Here is a 16,829-nt window from a genome sequence, read left to right as displayed (position 1 = left end):
ATGAAAATAAAGGAATTAAACGAAAGTAATTAAAAGTAAAGGAAGTAATAGGAAAAACTTTGGAATTCAGGATAAAATAACTCACTGAAGCATAAAAGGCACATGCGCCGCCCGGGAATCGAACCCGGGTCGCAAGAATGGGAATCTTGCATGATACCACTACACCAGCGGCGCGGTTGGTGACCCTGCCTTCTCAGTGTTCTCCATGATCCTGCCGCCTGCAGCTGGCCCGAGCTGCACTTTCAGCCCGCCCATCGCCCTCTGCCCTTCCCCGCCGCCATGCCGGGCCACTGCCGCTTCCTGACGCTGCTGCTCGCCGTGCTCTGCCCGCTCGCCCTCAGCCTCCGCCATGCGCCCTCCAAGATCGGTGCGAACGCAGACACAGCGGCCCATGGCCGCGGCCTCAGGGGAGCCGGTTGTCTCAGGGAGGGCGGCTCTGGGAGGGATCTGTGAGGGGAAAGCTCAGGGGGACCTCTTAAGGAGATCTGTCAAAGGCGCTGTCACGGGATGGCCCTTCAAGGGATGAGGACATCTGTGAGGACCAGGGACTGCCACTGGGATCCTTTGAGGGGATCCGTGAGGAAGGAGTGAGCAGAGGATCCTTTATGGGACTTTGAGGGGATCTGTCATGGGAGGCCACTGAGGAGACCTATGTGGGTCAGGGAGTATGGGGGAGTGTCCCGTGAGGGATCTGAAGTGGGAGGACCCATGAGGGATCTGTGAGGGTCAGGGAGCTTGGGAGGGGGTCTGTGAGGAAGGTGCAATGGGGGGACCCCCTGAAGGTAAGGGGGGCCCATGAGGGGATCTTTGAGGGGCAGGGGATATGAGAGGGGTTCCCTTGAGGGGATTGGGGTGGGGAGGCCATGAGGGGTCTGTGAGGGGGCTCCCTTGAGGGGATTGGGGTGGGGAGGCCATGAGGGGTCTGTGAGGGGGCTCCCTTGAGGGGATCTCTCATGCAGGGGGCTGTGAGGGATTTGTGAGGGGGTTCCCTTGAGGGGATATGTCGTGCAGGGGCCCGTGAGGGGTTTTTGAGGGGTTTGCTTGAGGGAATCAGGGTGGTGGGTCCTTGAGGAGTCTGTGAAGGGGTTCCCCAGAGGGGATCTGTCCTGCAGAGGGCCATGAGGGGTCTGTGAGGGGGTTCCCGTGAGGGGATTGGGGTGGGGGGCCCATGAGGGGTCTGTGAGGGGGCTGTGTGAACTGGGCTCTCGTGGGGCTCTGAAGGTGACCGGGCCCCCTTCTCCCAGCCGTGGTGGGCGGCGGGATCGGCGGCTCGGCCGCCGCCTATTTCCTGCGGCAGAAGTTCGGCCGCAGCGTGCAGCTGCACGTGCTGGAGAAGGCAGCGCTGGGCGGCCGGCTGGACACGCTGGACATGGAGGGGGCCAGCTACGAGGCAGGGGGGTCTGTGATCCACCCCCTCAACCTGCACATGAAGCATTTTGTCAAGGAGCTGGGTGAGTATTGGCCCCCAACCCTGGCATCTCCCAGTCCCAAAACTGTGCCTCGATCTGGAAATTATCCCCCCGAGGTGCTCTGGGTCCCACTCTGCTGACGGACACCCCCTTGGTAGCTCCTTATCCATCCCCACAGTCCTCATTTCCTTCTCCAGTAGCCCCCATATCTTCCCCAACAGCCTGCCCTTCTTTTCCCAATACCCTCCCATACAGTTCCCTAGTGATCACCCTTCTCCAATATCCCTCCCCAAATAGCCAACTTTGCTTCCTGAATAGCTCCCCATCACCTCCCCTATGCCCCCTGTGGTACCCCAGCCCCACTCCAGGCAAAGGAAACTCACATCCCAGTGGGAATGGTCTGACCCCTCCCCACAGGTGACCCACATATGGCATCATAAAGGTCCAAAAATCACCTCCAATCACTCCCTGGCCCATGATCAAGGGTTAATTCCCCTTTCCAAATTTAGCACTCCAATCTTCAATCACTCACCCTTATCAGCTTGAAGCCAGGGGAAGTTAAAACTGAGGTGGAACAGCTCTACCCTTCCCTAAACTACCTTTTCCTGTCCTTTTCCCAAAGGCCTCTCGGTCGCCACACCCCAGGGCAGCCTCGCAGGCGTTTACAACGGGGAGGAATTTGTGTTTGAGGAGAGCAGCTGGTCCTTCATCAACCTCCTCAAGCTGCTGTGGCACTACGGCCTCAACCCCCTGCGCATGTCCATGTGGGTGGAGGACATCCTGGACAAGTTCATGAGGTGGGCTGGGGTCCTGAGGGTGAAGAAGTGGGAAAGGACCTTAAGGACACCTCATTCCATGGACACCTTCCTCTGTCCCTGGTGGCTCCAAGCTCCGTCCAGCCTGGCCTTGGACACTTTCAGGGGTGGTGCAGCCACTCCACTCTCATAAAAATCCCCAATATGGAACCCGAACCTGCCCTCTTGGGCCTCCAGGCCCTGCAGTCCCACAAAGCCACCCCGTGAGATCCCCGCAGCTGCCAGGGCCAGAGCTCAGTGACAGGGACAATTCCTGTGTGCACTGCCAGGATCTACCGGTACCAGATGCACGACTACGCCTTCAGCAGCAACGAGCGCCTGCTGCACGCCCTGGGCGGCGACGACTTCACGCGGCTGCTCAACCAGAGCATCGACGAGGCCATGCAGAAAGCGGGGTTCTCCCAGAAATTCATCAACCAGGTGGTGTGTCCGGCCATGAGGGTGAATTACGGCCAAGGGGTCGCCATCCCTGGCTTTGTAGGTGAGCGTTTGGAGGGAGCCTCCCATGCTGGATGTGGGAGAATGGATTGGAAGAGAACAGAGGTGGTGCTGTGGGCAGCCTTGCCCTTGATGAGTTGCAGCTGTATTCATTTCCAAAGAATGGAAGCAGCCTTGCCCTGGATAGGTCACCACCCTGTCCAGTAAGGATGTGTGGTATAAAAGAGTGGGTTGGGCAGCGGTGAGGAAGAGGAAGGAGGAAGAGAGAAGGGGAAGAGAGGAGTCTGTTGCATGTTGCTGCCCATTTACAGAGAAAAGATATGAAAGTTTACTGTAAAGGCTATGAAAGGGCTGATGCTGGCCACCATCTCTGGTATCAGTCATTTGAGCCCACTGTCAATGGGGAAAGGTTTGGAAGTTTTACTGAAGGATAATAAAGGGCTGGTGCTTGCCATGGGGAAAGTGATCTGGGTCCACCAACAGTTGGTGCCCGGTGTGAGGAGTGAAGACTGACAAAAGCTAACACTGACACCTGGGACATGTGTTCCAGCTGCCTGGGCTCCAAGCTCTGTGTCCCAAAGGGATGTTAATCCCCCCTGATTTTGCAGTTGGTTTTCCCAGTGTTTCCCTGCTGACAGAGGTGGTTTCCTTGCAGGTGCTGTGTCCCTGGCCGGGGTGCAGTCGGGCCTTTGGTCTGTGAAAGGGGGGAACAAACTCGTGTGCTCCGGCCTCATCTACTCCTCCAAGGCCGAGGTTATCCCTGCAACAGTCATGTCCATAGAGCCAAAAACCAGACACAACCGTGGCGGTGAGTGGGGCTGGAGCTCCCTCAGTGGGGAGGGGATGGTGACACTGGAGAACAACCTCAGGCCCTTGGAGGGTTTCAAAATGAACATTCCTGCCTGAGAGGCTGGGGAGGGGCTGGGATGGGATTCCCAGGGGAGCTGTGGCTGCCCCTGGATCCCTGGAGCGGCCAAGGCCAGGCTGGATGGGGCTTGGAGCAGCCTGGGCCAGTGGAAGGTGTCCCTGCCATGGAACTGGATGGGCTTCAGGATCCCTTCCAGTCCAACCCATTCCATGAAATCGGGGCTCAAAACCCAGCTGCACAAATTGATGAACCCAAACGTTGGTGGCATTTTGGGATGCAGTTGGGATTCCCTCCCAGCACGGGTCAGGATAACCGAGCTGTTCCCCACAGGGGACCCGGTGAAGCTCTACGAGGTCACCTACAACACGTCCTCGGGGCTCACAGGGGACACCTACGACATCGTCGTCATCGCGGCGCCGCTCGGCCGCAAGATGGCCAACATCACCTTCCGCAACTTCGACCCTCCCATCCCGGAATTCCCCAATCCCTACCACCAGACCGTCACCACCTTGGTGCACGGGCGCTTGAACACCTCCTTCTTTGGCTACCAGGACCCCCAGGATTTTCACCTTGGTGCCATTTTCACCACAGAAAACCCCAAACTCTTCATCAACAGCCTGGGTGTGGTGTCTCCTGTGGGGGACACGGGCACGGGCGGGCAGCTGCCGTTGCCCTCGGCCGTCTGGAAGGTGTTTTCCAACGAGGAGCTCAGCAAGGAGCAGCTCAGTTTGCTCTTCTCCTCCTACGACTCGGTGAAGGTGAAGCCGTGGCTGGCCTATCCCCAGTACAGCGCTCCCGAGAAGTTTCCTCCCATCGTCCTGCACGAGCAGCTCTACTACCTGAACGGGCTGGAGCGCGCCGCCAGCGCCATGGAGATGAGCGCCATCGCTGCCCGCAACGCCGCCCTGCTCGCCTTCCACCGCTGGCACGGCCACAGCGCCAGCGTCGACCAGGAGGACCTGCACGAGAGGCTCAAAACGGAGCTCTGACACACCCCCAGGGCTTAATTAACACTAACGAACTCTGTGCTGCGCCCCTCCAAGGAGGTGTTCCCTAGGATCACAGGATTCCTACGGTTGGAAGGTCTTAAGATCATAATGACCTTCAAGCTGGTGTAATTAACTCTAATGAACTCCATCCTTCGTTCCTCCTAGGAGGTGTTTCATGGGATCATGGTATCCTTAAGATTGGAAGGTCTTTAAGACCATCAAGACCTTCAAGATCTTCAAAACGCTGTTGTTAATTCTAATGAACTCCATACTTCACCCCTCCAAGGAGGTGTTTCATGGGATCATGGGATCCTTAAGGTTGGAAGACCATCAAGACCTTCAAGATCTTCAAGAACATCCAGACGATCAAGATGCCGTAATTAACTCTGAAGAACTTCATCCTTCACCCTTCCAAGAAGGTCATACATAGGATTACGGAATCCTTAAGGTTGGAAGATTTTCAAGACCCTCAAGATCAGCAAGACCTTCAGGATCTTCAAGATCATTGAGACCTTCAAGGTGCCGTAATTAAACTAATGAACTCCATACTTTGCCCCTCCAAGGAGATGTTTCATGGGATTCTTAACGTAGGAAGAGCATCAAGAACTTCAAGACCATCAAAACCTTCCAGGTCATCGAGACCTTCAAGATCAAGACCCTCAAGGTCATCAAGACCATCAGCCCAACCGCGTTCACCATTGACGATCTCCTCAAGTGCCGCGTCCACGCGTTGTTTGGACACTTCCAAGGGTTGATGACTCTGCCACAACCCATGCTGGACAACCCGTCCTTCCATGACCAAATTTCTCCCAATATCTCTTCTTGATGTCCCCTGGTGCCACCTGGAAGCTGTTTGGCCACCTCTGGAGGGAGCAGGAGCAGTGAAGTGTTCCCAAGTAAGCCGGGACATTTTCCTCACGCAAATTCCTGAGTTTTCCTCAAACTCCTTGGTTTATCCCTGTCTGAGATTAGGGAATTCATTAAAAGTGCCATATTGACCCCAAAAGTGCCCTCCAGCTGGGAATATCGACTCCCTGGCTGTCCATCCCTCTGCCCCAACTTTTCCTGGCAAAGAAAAATTCCTCAGGGAGAAGATGGGGTGCTGGGAGCTGCCAAAATGGGTGGGAAAGAGGAAAAACCACCAACATCCATCACTGTGTTCAGGTATGAAGGAGTTAATAAAGAATTTAACAATTTCCATGTTTTGAAGGAGAAAACCACCTAAAATAGCACAAATTCAACACCCACTTCCATAAAAAAGTTTTCCATGAGTTTTCCCAGGGTTGGGAGCAGAATTAACACCCAGCTGCCAAAAATTGATGTGAGAAAGGCTTGGATTATGTCAACCATTACAAAATTGATTTAATAACAAAACCAAACTAATTGTTCACTCCTGGGCGGCATCGTGGACAAGGGAATGGAAGCGGTGGGTGGGGATTTGGGGGTTTCCAGGGGTTTACACTCGTTCCAAAGCTTCCAGCATGATGATGCTGTTCCCTCGGATCACCTGCAAGGGGGAAGGTGAGAGCTGTTACCTCTGATCCAAGGGCTCCTTCCTTCCCCTTTGTTTCCCCAAAAATCCCTGAAAAATTTGGCTGGAACTCCCTCACAAGAACGAAAACAGACGGATTCCCCAGCTGACACATCCCGTTCCTGTTCCTCACCAAACTTCTGCTCATTCTACACATGGCTTCACCAGTGCTCCCAGTGCCCTCAGCACCCCGCTCCCAGTACTCCCAGTGCCTTCACCATCCCACTCCCAGTGCTCCCAGTGCCCTCACCACCCTGCTCCCAGTGCCCTCACCACCCTGCTCCCAGTGCTCCCAGTGCCCTCACCACCCCACTCTCAGTGCTCCCAGTGCCTTCACCACCCCACTCCCAGTGCTCCCAGTGCCCTCACCACCCTGCTCCCAGTGCTCCCAGTGCCCTCACCACCCCACTCTCAGTGCTCCCAGTGCCCTCACCACCCCACTCCCAGTACTCCCAGTGCTCCCAGCGCCCTCACCACCATGCCGATGTTGTTCTGCTGCCCGCCCGCCGCCATCTCCACGCACTCGTCGATCACCAGGTTCATGAAGGGGTCGAAGCCCCGCAGGATGCCCTGCACGTGCCGGCCGCCGTTCAGCTTCACTGCGGGAACCCAGCGGTTAAAGGGGGACAGTTCCCAAACCGGGACGGTTTGCCCGCCCCCAAATCTGCAGCTAGGAATGAGTGGGACGTGCAAGGGGACGAATGGGAAGGATTGAGCACAACCCATAATGGGATAAGGGAAAAAGAGGGAATTTTCAACTCACGTTATAGTTAAATTAATGAATTATGGCTTAATGAATGAATTAGAAATTTAATTAATGAGCTGTGAGGCATGAAATCAATCAGGGATGTTGCAGGGGGCAGACCCGAGCACCAGCCCCAGCAGCCGGGCCCCCCTCCCTGGACTCTGAGGGGTGGGCGGGGGTCCCCGGGCACCGTGAGGGGGAATCGGGGCGGGCAGGGGTCCCGGGGCAGAGGATCGGGATTTGATCAGTTCCGGAACTCACACGACAGCTTCTTGTCCATGAACCTGCAACGAGAAGGCAGCGGGTGAGCACCGGCAGGTGGGGACGGGCCAGGAGCCCCCCGCCATTATCCCCTCACGAACCTCCCCCAACCCTCCGCCGCCATTACACCGGGACACCGGCCAGCGGCGGACCGCGCTGTTCCGGTGCCCGCTTCCCCGCACTGTGCCCGGCTCCCCTCGCCCCCCGGCGCGGCCCCGGCCCCTCCGGACGCACTTTTTCAGCTCGGGCGGGTGCGCTTTGCTCATGGCGCCCGCAGCCCCCGGCTCGTCTCTGCCGCGCGCTGCCGCGCTCCAACGTCAGCGCGCCGTGCGTCTCTCCGCGCCAGCCAATGGCGGCGCCCGGCGCGCTACCGCACGCACCCGAGTAGCGGCGCAGCCAGGGAAGGCAGCGGGGCGCAAAGGGGGGGGAAGCAGGGGGCGGTGAGGGGAGTGCGCGGCTACACGGGGAGGTACGGCGGCATGGCCCCATCGTGCGCGGCGCGTGTGTGCGCAGGTTGTGTGTGAATCTGCCTGTGTACGTGTGTCCACATGTGCACACGTGTGTGTGTGTGATATGTTCACATGTGCGCAGGGTCTTGGGCATTTCATCCTCCATAGCGGCGTCGCCTCCCTCCCGGGCTGTTCCCGCCCGCTGGAGCTGCCCCGTGAGCCCTGGGCAGCCCGAGCGACGCCGGCTCCTCGCAAGATGGCGGCAGGCGGGCAGGCTGAGGGGCCGGGGGGGCGGGAAAATTAAAGCAATGGAGTTAAACTGAAGTAATTAAAAGTAAATGAAGTAAAAGAAAGGACATTGGAATTTAGCATAAAAGAACGGATTTTGTAATTCAGGATAACAGAATTCAGGGGGATACAAAAGGTCCGTGGGCCCCCGGGAATCGAACCCGGGTCCCCCTCCACGGCCCGCCCATTGCCCTTTGCCCTTCCCCGCCGCCATGCCGGGCCACCGCTGCCTCCTGACGCTGCTGCTGCTCGCCGTGCTCTGCCTGCCCGCTCTCAGCCTCCGCCATGAACCCTCCAAGATCGGTGCGAACGCAGACCCAGTGGCCCATGGCCGCGGCCTTAGGGGAGCCGGTTGTCTCAGGGACGGGGACCCGGGGAGGGATCTGTGGGGGGAAAGCTCAGGAGGGGATCTCTTAAGCACATCTGTCAAAGGCGCTGTCACGGGATGTCCCTTCAAGGGATGAGGACATCTGTGAGGACCAGGGACTGCCACTGGGATCATTTAGGGGGAACTGTGAGGATAAAGGAGAATTCTTTGAGGGGCATTGAAGGGATCTGTCATGGGAGGCCCTGAGGGGATCTGGGTGGGTCAGGGAGTAATGGGGCATGGGGGTGTCCCTTGAGGAATCTGACGTGGGGGAACAGTGAGGGACCTGTGGGGGTCAGGGGAAGTTGAGCAGAGGATCCTTTGAGGGGATCTGTGAGGAAGGGGCGATGGGGGACCCCTCAAGGTCCTTGAAGGTCAAGGGAGGCCTGTGCGGGGACCTTCAAGGGGCAGGGGATATGAGGGGGGTCTCTTGAAGGGATTGGGGTGGTGGGGCCATGAGGGGTGTGTGAGGGAACTCCCCAGAGGGGATCTGTGGTGCAGGGGTCCGTGAGGGGTCTGTGAGGGGGTTCCCGTGAGGGGATTGGGGTGGGGGGCCCATGAGGGGTCTCTGAGGGGGCTGTGTGAACTGGGCTCTCGTGGGGCTGTGGAGGTGACCGGGCCCCCTTCTCCCAGCCGTGGTGGGCGGCGGGATCGGCGGCTCGGCCGCCGCCTATTTCCTGCGGCAGAAGTTCGGCCGCAGCGTGCAGCTGCACGTGCTGGAGAAGGCAGCGCTGGGCGGCCGGCTGGACACGCTGGACATGGAGGGGGCCAGCTACGAGGCAGGGGGGTCTGTGATCCACCCCCTCAACCTGCACATGAAGCATTTTGTCCAGGAGCTTGGTGAGCATGGACACCCCACCTTGGTGATATCCAGTCCCAAAATTGTCCCTCAGACCCAAAATGATCCCCTTGGGGTGCTCTGGGTCCCAATCTGCTGGGGCGATATCCCCTTAGTAGCCCTTTATCCATGCCCAGTAGCCCTCATATACTTCCCCAGCAGTTCCACATATCCAATTGCCTGCCCTTCTTTTCCCAATATTCCCCCCATATCCTTCCCCAAAAGTTCCAATCTTTTGCCCAATATTCCCCCCATACAGTTCCCTAATAATCACCTTTGTCCTGTATCTGTCACTCACAGCCACTTTCCTTCCCAAAGAGCCCACCATCACCTCTCACATGCCCCACTCCAGGCAAAGGAAAAACTCACATCCCAGTGGGAATGGTCTGACCGCTCCCCACAGGTGACCCACGTATGGCATCATAAAGGTCCAAAATTCATCTCTAATCACTCCCTGGCCCATGATCAAGGGTTAATTCCCCTTTCCACTCTTTGGCACTCCAATCTTCAATCACTCACCCTTATCAGCTTAAAGCCAGGTTATCTGAGGAACTTAAAACTGAGGTGGAACAGCTCTACCTTTCCCTAAATTACATTTTTCTGTCCTTTTCCCAAAGGCCTTTCAGCCAACACACTCCAGGGCAGCCCCTCAGGCGTTTACAACGGGGAGGAATTTGTGTTTGAGGAGAGCAGCTGGTCCTTCATCAACCGCCCCAAGCTGCTGTGGCACTACGGCCTCAACCCCCTGCGCATGTCCATGTGGGTGGAGGACATCCTGGACAAGTTCATGAGGTGGGCTGGGGTCCTGAGGGGAGAAAATGGGAAAGGACCTTAAGGACACCTCATTCCATGGACACCTTCCTCTGTCCCTGGTGGCTCCAAGCTCCGTCCAGCCTGGCCTTGGACACTTTCAGGGGTGGTGCAGCCACTCCACCCTCATAAAAATCCCCAATATGGAACCCGAACCTGCCCTCTTGGGCCTCCAGGCCCTGCAGTCCCACAAAGCCACCCCGTGAGATCCCCGCAGCTGCCAGGGCCAGAGCTCAGTGACAGGGACAATTCCTGTGTGCACTGCCAGGATCTACCGGTACCAGATGCACGACTATGCCTTCAGCAGCAACGAGCGCCTGCTGCACGCCCTGGGCGGCGACGACTTCACGCGGCTGCTCAACCAGAGCATCGACGAGGCCATGCAGAAAGCGGGGTTCTCCCAGAAATTCATCAACCAGGTGGTGGGTCCGGTCATGAGGTACGCTTATGGCCAAGGAGTTGGCGTCAATGGCTTTGTAGGTGAGTGTTTGGAGGGAGCCTCCCATCCTGGTGTTGGGTTCCAGCTGCCTGGGCTCCAAGCTCTGTGTCCCAAAGGGATGTTAATCCCCCCTGATTTTGCAGTTGGTTTTTCCAGCTTTTCCCTGCTGACAGAGGTGGTTTCCTTGCAGGTGCTCTCCTTGCGGGCTGGTTGCAGTCGGGCCTTTGGTCTGTGAAAGGGGGGAACAAACTCGTGTGCTCCGGCCTCATCTACTCCTCCAAGGCCGAGGTTATCCCTGCAACAGTCGTGTCCATAGAGCCAAAAACCAGACACAACCGTGGCGGTGAGTGGGGCTGGAGCTCCCTCAGTGGGGAGGGGATGGTGACACTGGAGAACAACCTCAGGCCCTTGGAGGGTTTCAAAATGAACATTCCTGCCTGAGAGGCTGGGGAGGGGCTGGGATGGGATTCCCAGGGGAGCTGTGGCTGCCCCTGGATCCCTGGAGCGGCCAAGGCCAGGCTGGATGGGGCTTGGAGCAGCCTGGGCCAGTGGAAGGTGTCCCTGCCATGGAACTGGATGGGCTTCAGGATCCCTTCCAGTCCAACCCATTCCATGAAATCGGGGCTCAAACCCCAGCTGCACAAATTGATGAACCCAAACGTTGGTGGCATTTTGGGATGCAGTTGGGATTCCCTCCCAGCACGGGTCAGGATAACCGAGCTGTTCCCCACAGGGGACCCGGTGAAGCTCTACGAGGTCACCTACAACACGTCCTCGGGGCTCACAGGGGACACCTACGACATCGTCGTCATCGCGGCGCCGCTCGGCCGCAAGATGGCCAACATCACCTTCCGCAACTTCGACCCTCCCATCCCGGAATTCCCCAATCCCTACCACCAGACCGTCACCACCTTGGTGCACGGGCGCTTGAACACCTCCTTCTTTGGCTACCAGGACCCCCAGGATTTTCACCTTGGTGCCATTTTCACCACGGACAACCCCAAACTCTTCATCAACAGCCTGACCCTGGAGCCCCCCGTGGGGGACACGGGCACGGGCGGGCAGCTGCCGTTGCCCTCGGCCGTCTGGAAGGTGTTTTCCAACGAGGAGCTCAGCAAGGAGCAGCTCAGTTTGCTCTTCTCCTCCTACGACTCGGTGAAGGTGAAGCCGTGGCTGGCCTATCCCCAGTACAGCGCTCCCGAGAAGTTTCCTCCCATCGTCCTGCACGAGCAGCTCTACTACCTGAACGGGCTGGAGCGCGCCGCCAGCGCCATGGAGATGAGCGCCATCGCTGCCCGCAACGCCGCCCTGCTCGCCTTCCACCGCTGGCACGGCCACAGCGCCAGCGTCGACCAGGAGGACCTGCACGAGAGGCTCAAAACGGAGCTCTGACACACCCCCAGGGCTTAATTAACACTAACGAACTCTGTGCTGCGCCCCTCCAAGGAGGTGTTCCCTAGGATCACAGGATTCTTAAGATTGGAGAGTCTTTAAGATCATCTTGACCCTCAAGATCTTCAAGAACATCAAGACCTTCAAGCTGGTGTAATTAACGCTAATGAACTCTGTGCTGCGCCCCTCCTAGGAGGTGTTTCATGGGATCATGGGATCCTTCTGACTGGGAGGTCTTCAAGAACATCATGACCTTCAAGATCTTCAAGAACATAAAGACCTTCAGGATGCCGTAATTAACACTAATGAACTCCATACTTTGCCCCTCCAAGGAGATGTTTGATAGGATCACAGGATCCATATGGTTGGAAGGTCTTCAAGATCATCATGACCTTCAAGATGCCATAATTAACTCTAATGAACTCCATACTTTGCCCCTCCAAGGAGATGTTTCATGGGATCAGGGGATCCTTAAGTCAGACGAGTTTCAAGGACTCCAAGACCTTCAGGATCTCCGAGATCATCAAAACTTTCAAGGCCATTAGGATCTTCAAGACCCTCAAGAACATCAAGACCTTCAAGATCATCAGAAATTCCTCAGGGAGAAGATGGGGTGCTGGGAGCTGCCAGAATGGGTGGGAAAGAGGATAAACCACCAATATCCATTGCTGTGTTGAAGTATGAAGCTAATAAAGAATTTAATAACCTGAGCGTTCTTTAAGGAGAAAACCACCAAAACCAGAACAAACTCAACACCCACTTCCATAAATGAAAAAGTTTTCCATGAGTTTTCCCAGGGTTGGGAGCAGAATTCACACCCAGCTGCCAAAAATTGATGTGAGAAAGGCTTGAATTAGGTCAAATATTACAAAACTGATTTAATAACAAAACCAAATAATTGTACACTCATGAGCAGAGTCTTGGACAAGGGAATGGAAGCGGTGGGTGGGGATTTGGGGTTTTCCAGGGGTTTACACTCGTTCCAAAGCTGCCAGCATGATGATGCTGTTCCCTCGGATCACCCGGAAGGGGGAAGCTGAGAAACACCCAAAGCTCTGCGGAATTCCCATTCCTGTCCCTCACCAAACTTCCCGCTCATTCCGCACACACGGCTCCACCAGTGCTCCCAGTGCCCTCAGCACCCCGCTCCCAGTGCCCTCGGCACCCTGCCGATGTTGTTCTGTTGCCCGCCTGCCGCCATCTCCACGCACTCCTCGATGGCCGTGGGGGTCTCCGGGCACCGTGAGGGGATCGGGGCTGCGGTCCCCGGGCACCGTGAGGGGGGATCGGGGCGGGCAGGGGTCCCGGGGCAGAGGATCGGGGTAGGATCAGTTCCAGAACTCACACGACAGCTTCTTGTCCATGAACCTGCAACGAGAAGGCAGCGGGTGAGCACCGGCGGGTGGGGACGGGCCAGGAGCCCCCCGCCATTATCCCCTCACGAACCGCCCCCCCTCCGCCCCCATTGCAGCGGGGTACCGGGCAACGGCGGTGCACGCCGAGACACCGGGCAACGGCGGTGCACGCCGAGACACCGGCCAGCGGCGGACCGCGCTGTTCCGGTGCCCGCTTCCCCGCACTGTGCCCGGCTCCCCTCGCCCCCCGGTGCGGCCCCGGCCCCTCCGGACGCACTTTTTCAGCTCGGGCGGGTGCGCTTTGCTCATGGCGCCCGCAGCCCCCGGCTGCCGTGCGTGCAGCCAATGGCGGCCCACGGCGCGCTACCGCACTCACCCGAGTAGCGGCGCAGCCGGGGAAAGGCAGCGGGGCGGGAAGGGGGGGAAGCAGGGGGCGGTGAGGGGAGTGCGCGGCTACACGGGGAGGTACGGCGGCATGGCCCCATCGTGCGCGGCGCCTCCGGGCACGCGGTGTGCGCGTGTCCAGGTGTGCACACCTGTGTGAGTCTGTGCCCAGGTGTGCGCACCTGTGTGAGTCTGTGCCCAGGTGTGCGCACATGTGTGTTTGAGTGTGTCCCTGTGTGTGTAAGTGTGCATGGCCCCGGGTCACCTCAGGCCAGCGCGGGACCACCTGCACACCCCACAGCTGTACCTGCACACACCTGCACACCCCACTGTGCCCAGGCATCAACTCCCAGTGCCTCCCATCACCTGCAGCGTGCTCTCACCACCCACCCCATTACCCCCATCATCCCCAGTGCCCCACATCATCCCCACAGTGCCCCCATCACCTGCAGTGTCCCCTCACCACCCACCCCATCACCCCCAGTGCCCCCCAGTGCCCCCCAATTCCCCCTATTCTCCCCCATCACCTCCAGTTCCCCCTATTCTCCATCAGCCCCAGTTCCCCCCATCACTCCCAGTTCCCCCAGCAGCACCCGCGGTTGTTGGGAGGTGCCACCTTGGCCTTTAATGAGCGTGTGCTGCGGGGGTGTCCCCGGGGTGTCCCGGGGCTGTCCCCGCTGTCACTGCTGGATGTTGGCCAGCCCGTCCCGCATCTTCTTGGCCATGGCAGGCACGAGGCGCAGGTGCTGCTCCCCGCAGGTGGCCAGGCAGGCGTCCAGCTGGCCCCGCACGCGTGGCTCCGAGCCCCCCGAGTCCAGGGCGTCCTTGGCCTGGTCCGAGCACTGCAGCGAGCAGCGGCTCAGCCGGTCCTGGGGATGGCACGGTCACTGGCGGGACAGTGGGGACTGGGGACACTGGGGGGGACTGGGGACACTGGGGGGCAGCAGCTCAGCCTGTCCTGGGGATGGCACGGTCACTGGGGGGACACTGGGGGGTCAGCAGGGGACTGGGGAGCAGTGGCTCAGCCGGTCCTGGGGACAGCGTGGTCAGTGGGGGGACAGTGGGGACACTGGAAGTCAGGACAGGACTGGAGGGGTAGGGGGATACTGGAGGGGTAGCAGGGGACTGGGGGTCAGCAGGGACTGGGGCGTTGGGGCACATTGGGGGGGTCAGGGGATGGACTGGGGGTGGGGGGCACGGGGTGGATTTAGGGGGCACAGAAAATGCACTGGGGGTGCAGGGATTGGGCGCTCATGTCCTACCCAGGGTCCCAGTTCTGTCCCCAGGGTCCCAGTTCTGTCCCCAGGGGTCCCGGTGCCCCCTCCTCACCTGGAAGTGCTCGAGCTCGGCGGTGACGATGGCCTGGGCACGGGCCAGGGGCGCGTGGCAGCGCTCGATGCAGCGCTGCACCTCCTGCATGGAGGCTGCGGCGTCCTCGCAGCACCGCGCGCTGCAGCGGAACATGGCGCCCTGCGGACACGGGGTGAACGGGGGACAGGGGGTAAACGGGGGGCACCTGGGGACAGGGGTCACAGTGAGGGTTAACAGGGGGCACCCTGGGGAACATGGGGTACGCTGGGGACAAGGGGTTAATAGGGTGTGTTGGGGGCCATGGGGTGTGGAAGGCACAGGAGGTGTTTAGGGGGCACAGGAGATGCACTTGGGGGACACAGGATGTATTTATGGGGCACAGGAGATGAACTGTGGGAGCCACAGGGTGTGTTTAGGGGGCACAGGGTGTGTTGGGGGGCACAGGGGATGTGTGAGGGGTATAGGAGATGCACTAGGGAGGTACAGGGTGCATTTAGCGGGCACAAGGGGATGAACTGGGGGGTTACAGGGTGTGTTTAGGGGGCACAGTGTGTATTAGGGGGCACCGGGGATGCACTTGTGGGACACTTGGGGGGCACAGGGAAGCTGTGAGGGGTACAGGAGATGCACTGGATGGGGCACAGGGTGTGTTGGGGGGCACAGGGGATGCACTTGGGGGGCACAGAGGGTGTATGTGGGGGTCACAGTGAATTGGGGGGGGGTCTCAGGGTGTGTATGGGGGAGGTCACAAAGAACTGGGGGGGGCCCAGTGATTTTGGGGGGGGATCTCAGTGAATTGGGGGGAGGTCTCAGGGTGTGTACGGGGGCCGGTCCCGGCTCTGCTCGGGCACCCACGTGTGTGTGTGTGGGTGCCCCGAACCCCTCCCTGCGTGACGCTCCCGTGTCCCCCCGTGTCCCCCCGTGTCCCCGGTACCTGCATGCCGCGGATCTGCTCCCGCTCCAGCCCCTGCACCGCGCTCTCCACCGCGGCCTGCACCCGGCCCTGCGCCGCCTCCGCCATGGACCCGCTCTAAACCTTAAACCCGCCCTAAACCTGGCCTAAGACCGCCCTAAACCCGCCCCGAACTGCCCTAAACCCCCCGCAAATCCGCCCTAAACCCGCCCCGAACCCGGCCCTCCTCCGCCATGGGCCCGCTCCGCGGCCTAAGCCCGCCCTAAACCCGCCCCGATCCGCCCTGAACCCGCCCTAAAACCTGCCCTGAACCTGCCCTAAAACCCGGCCCAAACCCCGGCCCAAACCTGCCCTAAAGCCCGCCCGAAACGTGCGGGAATCGCCTCAAAATCTGTCCCAAACCCGCCGGGAACCGCCCCAAAACAGCACCCTCGTTACGGGCTCAGAACCCTTTTGGGGTAGCTCAGGACCCTCTTTTTGAGGTCAGGCCTCCCCTTTTGGGGTCAGAACCTCCCTTTTAGGGTCAAAATCCTTTTTTGGGGCGGTCAGGACCCTCCCCCTCATGCCCCGCCCCTTTCCCCCTCACATACGAGGGCGTGGCTTTCACGCTAGGGGCGTGGCCTGATTGCATGGGCGTATCCTGCATGCGAAAAACCCGAGCGCTCCTCCCTTTATAGGCGTGGTCACCACAAACCACGCCCACATGCTGAACCCAACATCCGTCCCTCACCTCACATCAAGGGCGTGGCCTCACTGTGAGAGGCGTGGTCTCGCGTGTGGGCGTGCCTTGCATAGTAATGAGTATTAGCCTCACCCATTGTAGGCGTGGCCACATCAGACCACGCCCCCGCGCGGCTCTGCCGGTAAGGGAAGGGGGAGGGGAGGGCAGGGGGCGGCCCCGGGGGGGTCCCCAAAGCTCGGGGGGGCTCTGGGGGTCCCCAAAAAGTCCCCAAACCCCCCCAGTACCCCCCCAAATCACGAGGACCCCCCCCAAAATCCCGGGGGAACCCCAAAACCTCCCGGTCCCGCCCCCGTAACCTTTGCCCCCCCCGCCCCCCCCCGCCCCCCTAAAATTTGGGGTCGCCCGGAACTTTTGGGGTCCCCTCGGCCCTTTTGGGGACCCCGATAAACTTTGGGGTCCCCTTCTGCTTTCCAGGGTCCCTTTTGGGGTCCTCTCAACTCTTGGGGTCCCCCCGGAACCCTTAAATGTTTCTGCCCCCCCTTTTT

General features: G+C 59.2%; 4 protein-coding genes and 1 non-coding gene across 5 annotated transcripts; 2 read left to right on the top strand and 3 right to left on the bottom strand.

Moving 5' to 3' along the window:
• Positions 1-103: 103 nt before the first annotated feature.
• On the bottom strand, positions 104-174 carry TRNAG-CCC (transfer RNA glycine (anticodon CCC)). Its single transcript has one exon. It is a non-coding gene; the product is annotated as a tRNA-Gly (tRNA).
• A 105-nt stretch (positions 175-279) lies between these two features.
• PCYOX1 (prenylcysteine oxidase 1) lies at positions 280-5,715 on the top strand. The gene is made up of 6 exons (XM_066567400.1): positions 280-367; positions 1,245-1,451; positions 2,032-2,206; positions 2,494-2,705; positions 3,318-3,470; positions 3,861-5,715. The coding sequence occupies exons 1-6, from the start codon at positions 280-282 to the stop codon at positions 4,517-4,519; spliced, it is 1,494 nt and encodes a 497-aa protein (XP_066423497.1). The 3' UTR covers positions 4,520-5,715.
• A 141-nt stretch (positions 5,716-5,856) lies between these two features.
• SNRPG (small nuclear ribonucleoprotein polypeptide G) lies at positions 5,857-7,383 on the bottom strand. The gene is made up of 4 exons (XM_066567401.1): positions 7,291-7,383; positions 7,057-7,079; positions 6,525-6,649; positions 5,857-6,026 (listed from the first exon to the last, which is right to left on the bottom strand). The coding sequence occupies exons 1-4, from the start codon at positions 7,320-7,322 to the stop codon at positions 5,976-5,978; spliced, it is 231 nt and encodes a 76-aa protein (XP_066423498.1). The 5' UTR covers positions 7,323-7,383; the 3' UTR covers positions 5,857-5,975.
• A 580-nt stretch (positions 7,384-7,963) lies between these two features.
• LOC136567679 (prenylcysteine oxidase 1-like) lies at positions 7,964-12,349 on the top strand. The gene is made up of 6 exons (XM_066567366.1): positions 7,964-8,096; positions 8,794-9,000; positions 9,616-9,790; positions 10,077-10,288; positions 10,438-10,590; positions 10,981-12,349. Exons 1-6 carry the CDS (start codon positions 8,006-8,008, stop codon positions 11,637-11,639), a joined length of 1,497 nt encoding a protein of 498 aa, XP_066423463.1. The 5' UTR covers positions 7,964-8,005; the 3' UTR covers positions 11,640-12,349.
• On the bottom strand, positions 12,313-15,742 carry FAM136A (family with sequence similarity 136 member A). The gene is made up of 4 exons (XM_066567367.1): positions 15,624-15,742; positions 14,708-14,848; positions 13,995-14,247; positions 12,313-13,007 (listed from the first exon to the last, which is right to left on the bottom strand). Exons 1-3 carry the CDS (start codon positions 15,708-15,710, stop codon positions 14,059-14,061), a joined length of 417 nt encoding a protein of 138 aa, XP_066423464.1. The 5' UTR covers positions 15,711-15,742; the 3' UTR covers positions 12,313-13,007; positions 13,995-14,058.
• Between the last annotated feature and the right edge of the window lie 1,087 nt (positions 15,743-16,829).

This window comes from Molothrus aeneus, chromosome 29, assembly GCF_037042795.1.
Source record: "Molothrus aeneus isolate 106 chromosome 29, BPBGC_Maene_1.0, whole genome shotgun sequence".
Taxonomy (NCBI): Eukaryota; Metazoa; Chordata; class Aves; order Passeriformes; family Icteridae; genus Molothrus; species Molothrus aeneus.
This window is presented reverse-complemented; position numbering and strand designations above follow the sequence as displayed.

Bases quoted from the DNA above. Each gene is read 5' to 3' on its own strand.
- PCYOX1 (XM_066567400.1), top strand. From the start codon at position 280: ATGCCGGGCCACTGCCGCTTCCTGACGCTGCTGCTCGCCGTGCTCTGC. The intron at 368-1,244 runs GTGCGAACGCAG...CCCTTCTCCCAG, and splicing joins CCATGCGCCCTCCAAGATCG to CCGTGGTGGGCGGCGGGATC. The intron at 2,207-2,493 runs GTGGGCTGGGGT...GTGCACTGCCAG, and splicing joins ATCCTGGACAAGTTCATGAG to GATCTACCGGTACCAGATGC.
- LOC136567679 (XM_066567366.1), top strand. From the start codon at position 8,006: ATGCCGGGCCACCGCTGCCTCCTGACGCTGCTGCTGCTCGCCGTGCTC. The intron at 9,001-9,615 runs GTGAGCATGGAC...CTTTTCCCAAAG, and splicing joins GCATTTTGTCCAGGAGCTTG to GCCTTTCAGCCAACACACTC. The intron at 9,791-10,076 runs GTGGGCTGGGGT...GTGCACTGCCAG, and splicing joins ATCCTGGACAAGTTCATGAG to GATCTACCGGTACCAGATGC.
- FAM136A (XM_066567367.1), bottom strand. From the start codon at position 15,710: ATGGCGGAGGCGGCGCAGGGCCGGGTGCAGGCCGCGGTGGAGAGCGCG. The intron at 14,849-15,623 runs GTACCGGGGACA...CCGTGTCCGCAG, and splicing joins AGCAGATCCGCGGCATGCAG to GGCGCCATGTTCCGCTGCAG. The intron at 14,248-14,707 runs GTGAGGAGGGGG...TGCCATCCCCAG, and splicing joins CCGAGCTCGAGCACTTCCAG to GACCGGCTGAGCCGCTGCTC.
- SNRPG (XM_066567401.1), bottom strand. From the start codon at position 7,322: ATGAGCAAAGCGCACCCGCCCGAGCTGAAAAA. The intron at 7,080-7,290 runs GTGCGTCCGGAG...TTCTCGTTGCAG, and splicing joins CACCCGCCCGAGCTGAAAAA to GTTCATGGACAAGAAGCTGT. The intron at 6,027-6,524 runs GTGAGGGCGCTG...TCCCCCTTGCAG, and splicing joins AGAACAACATCGGCATGGTG to GTGATCCGAGGGAACAGCAT.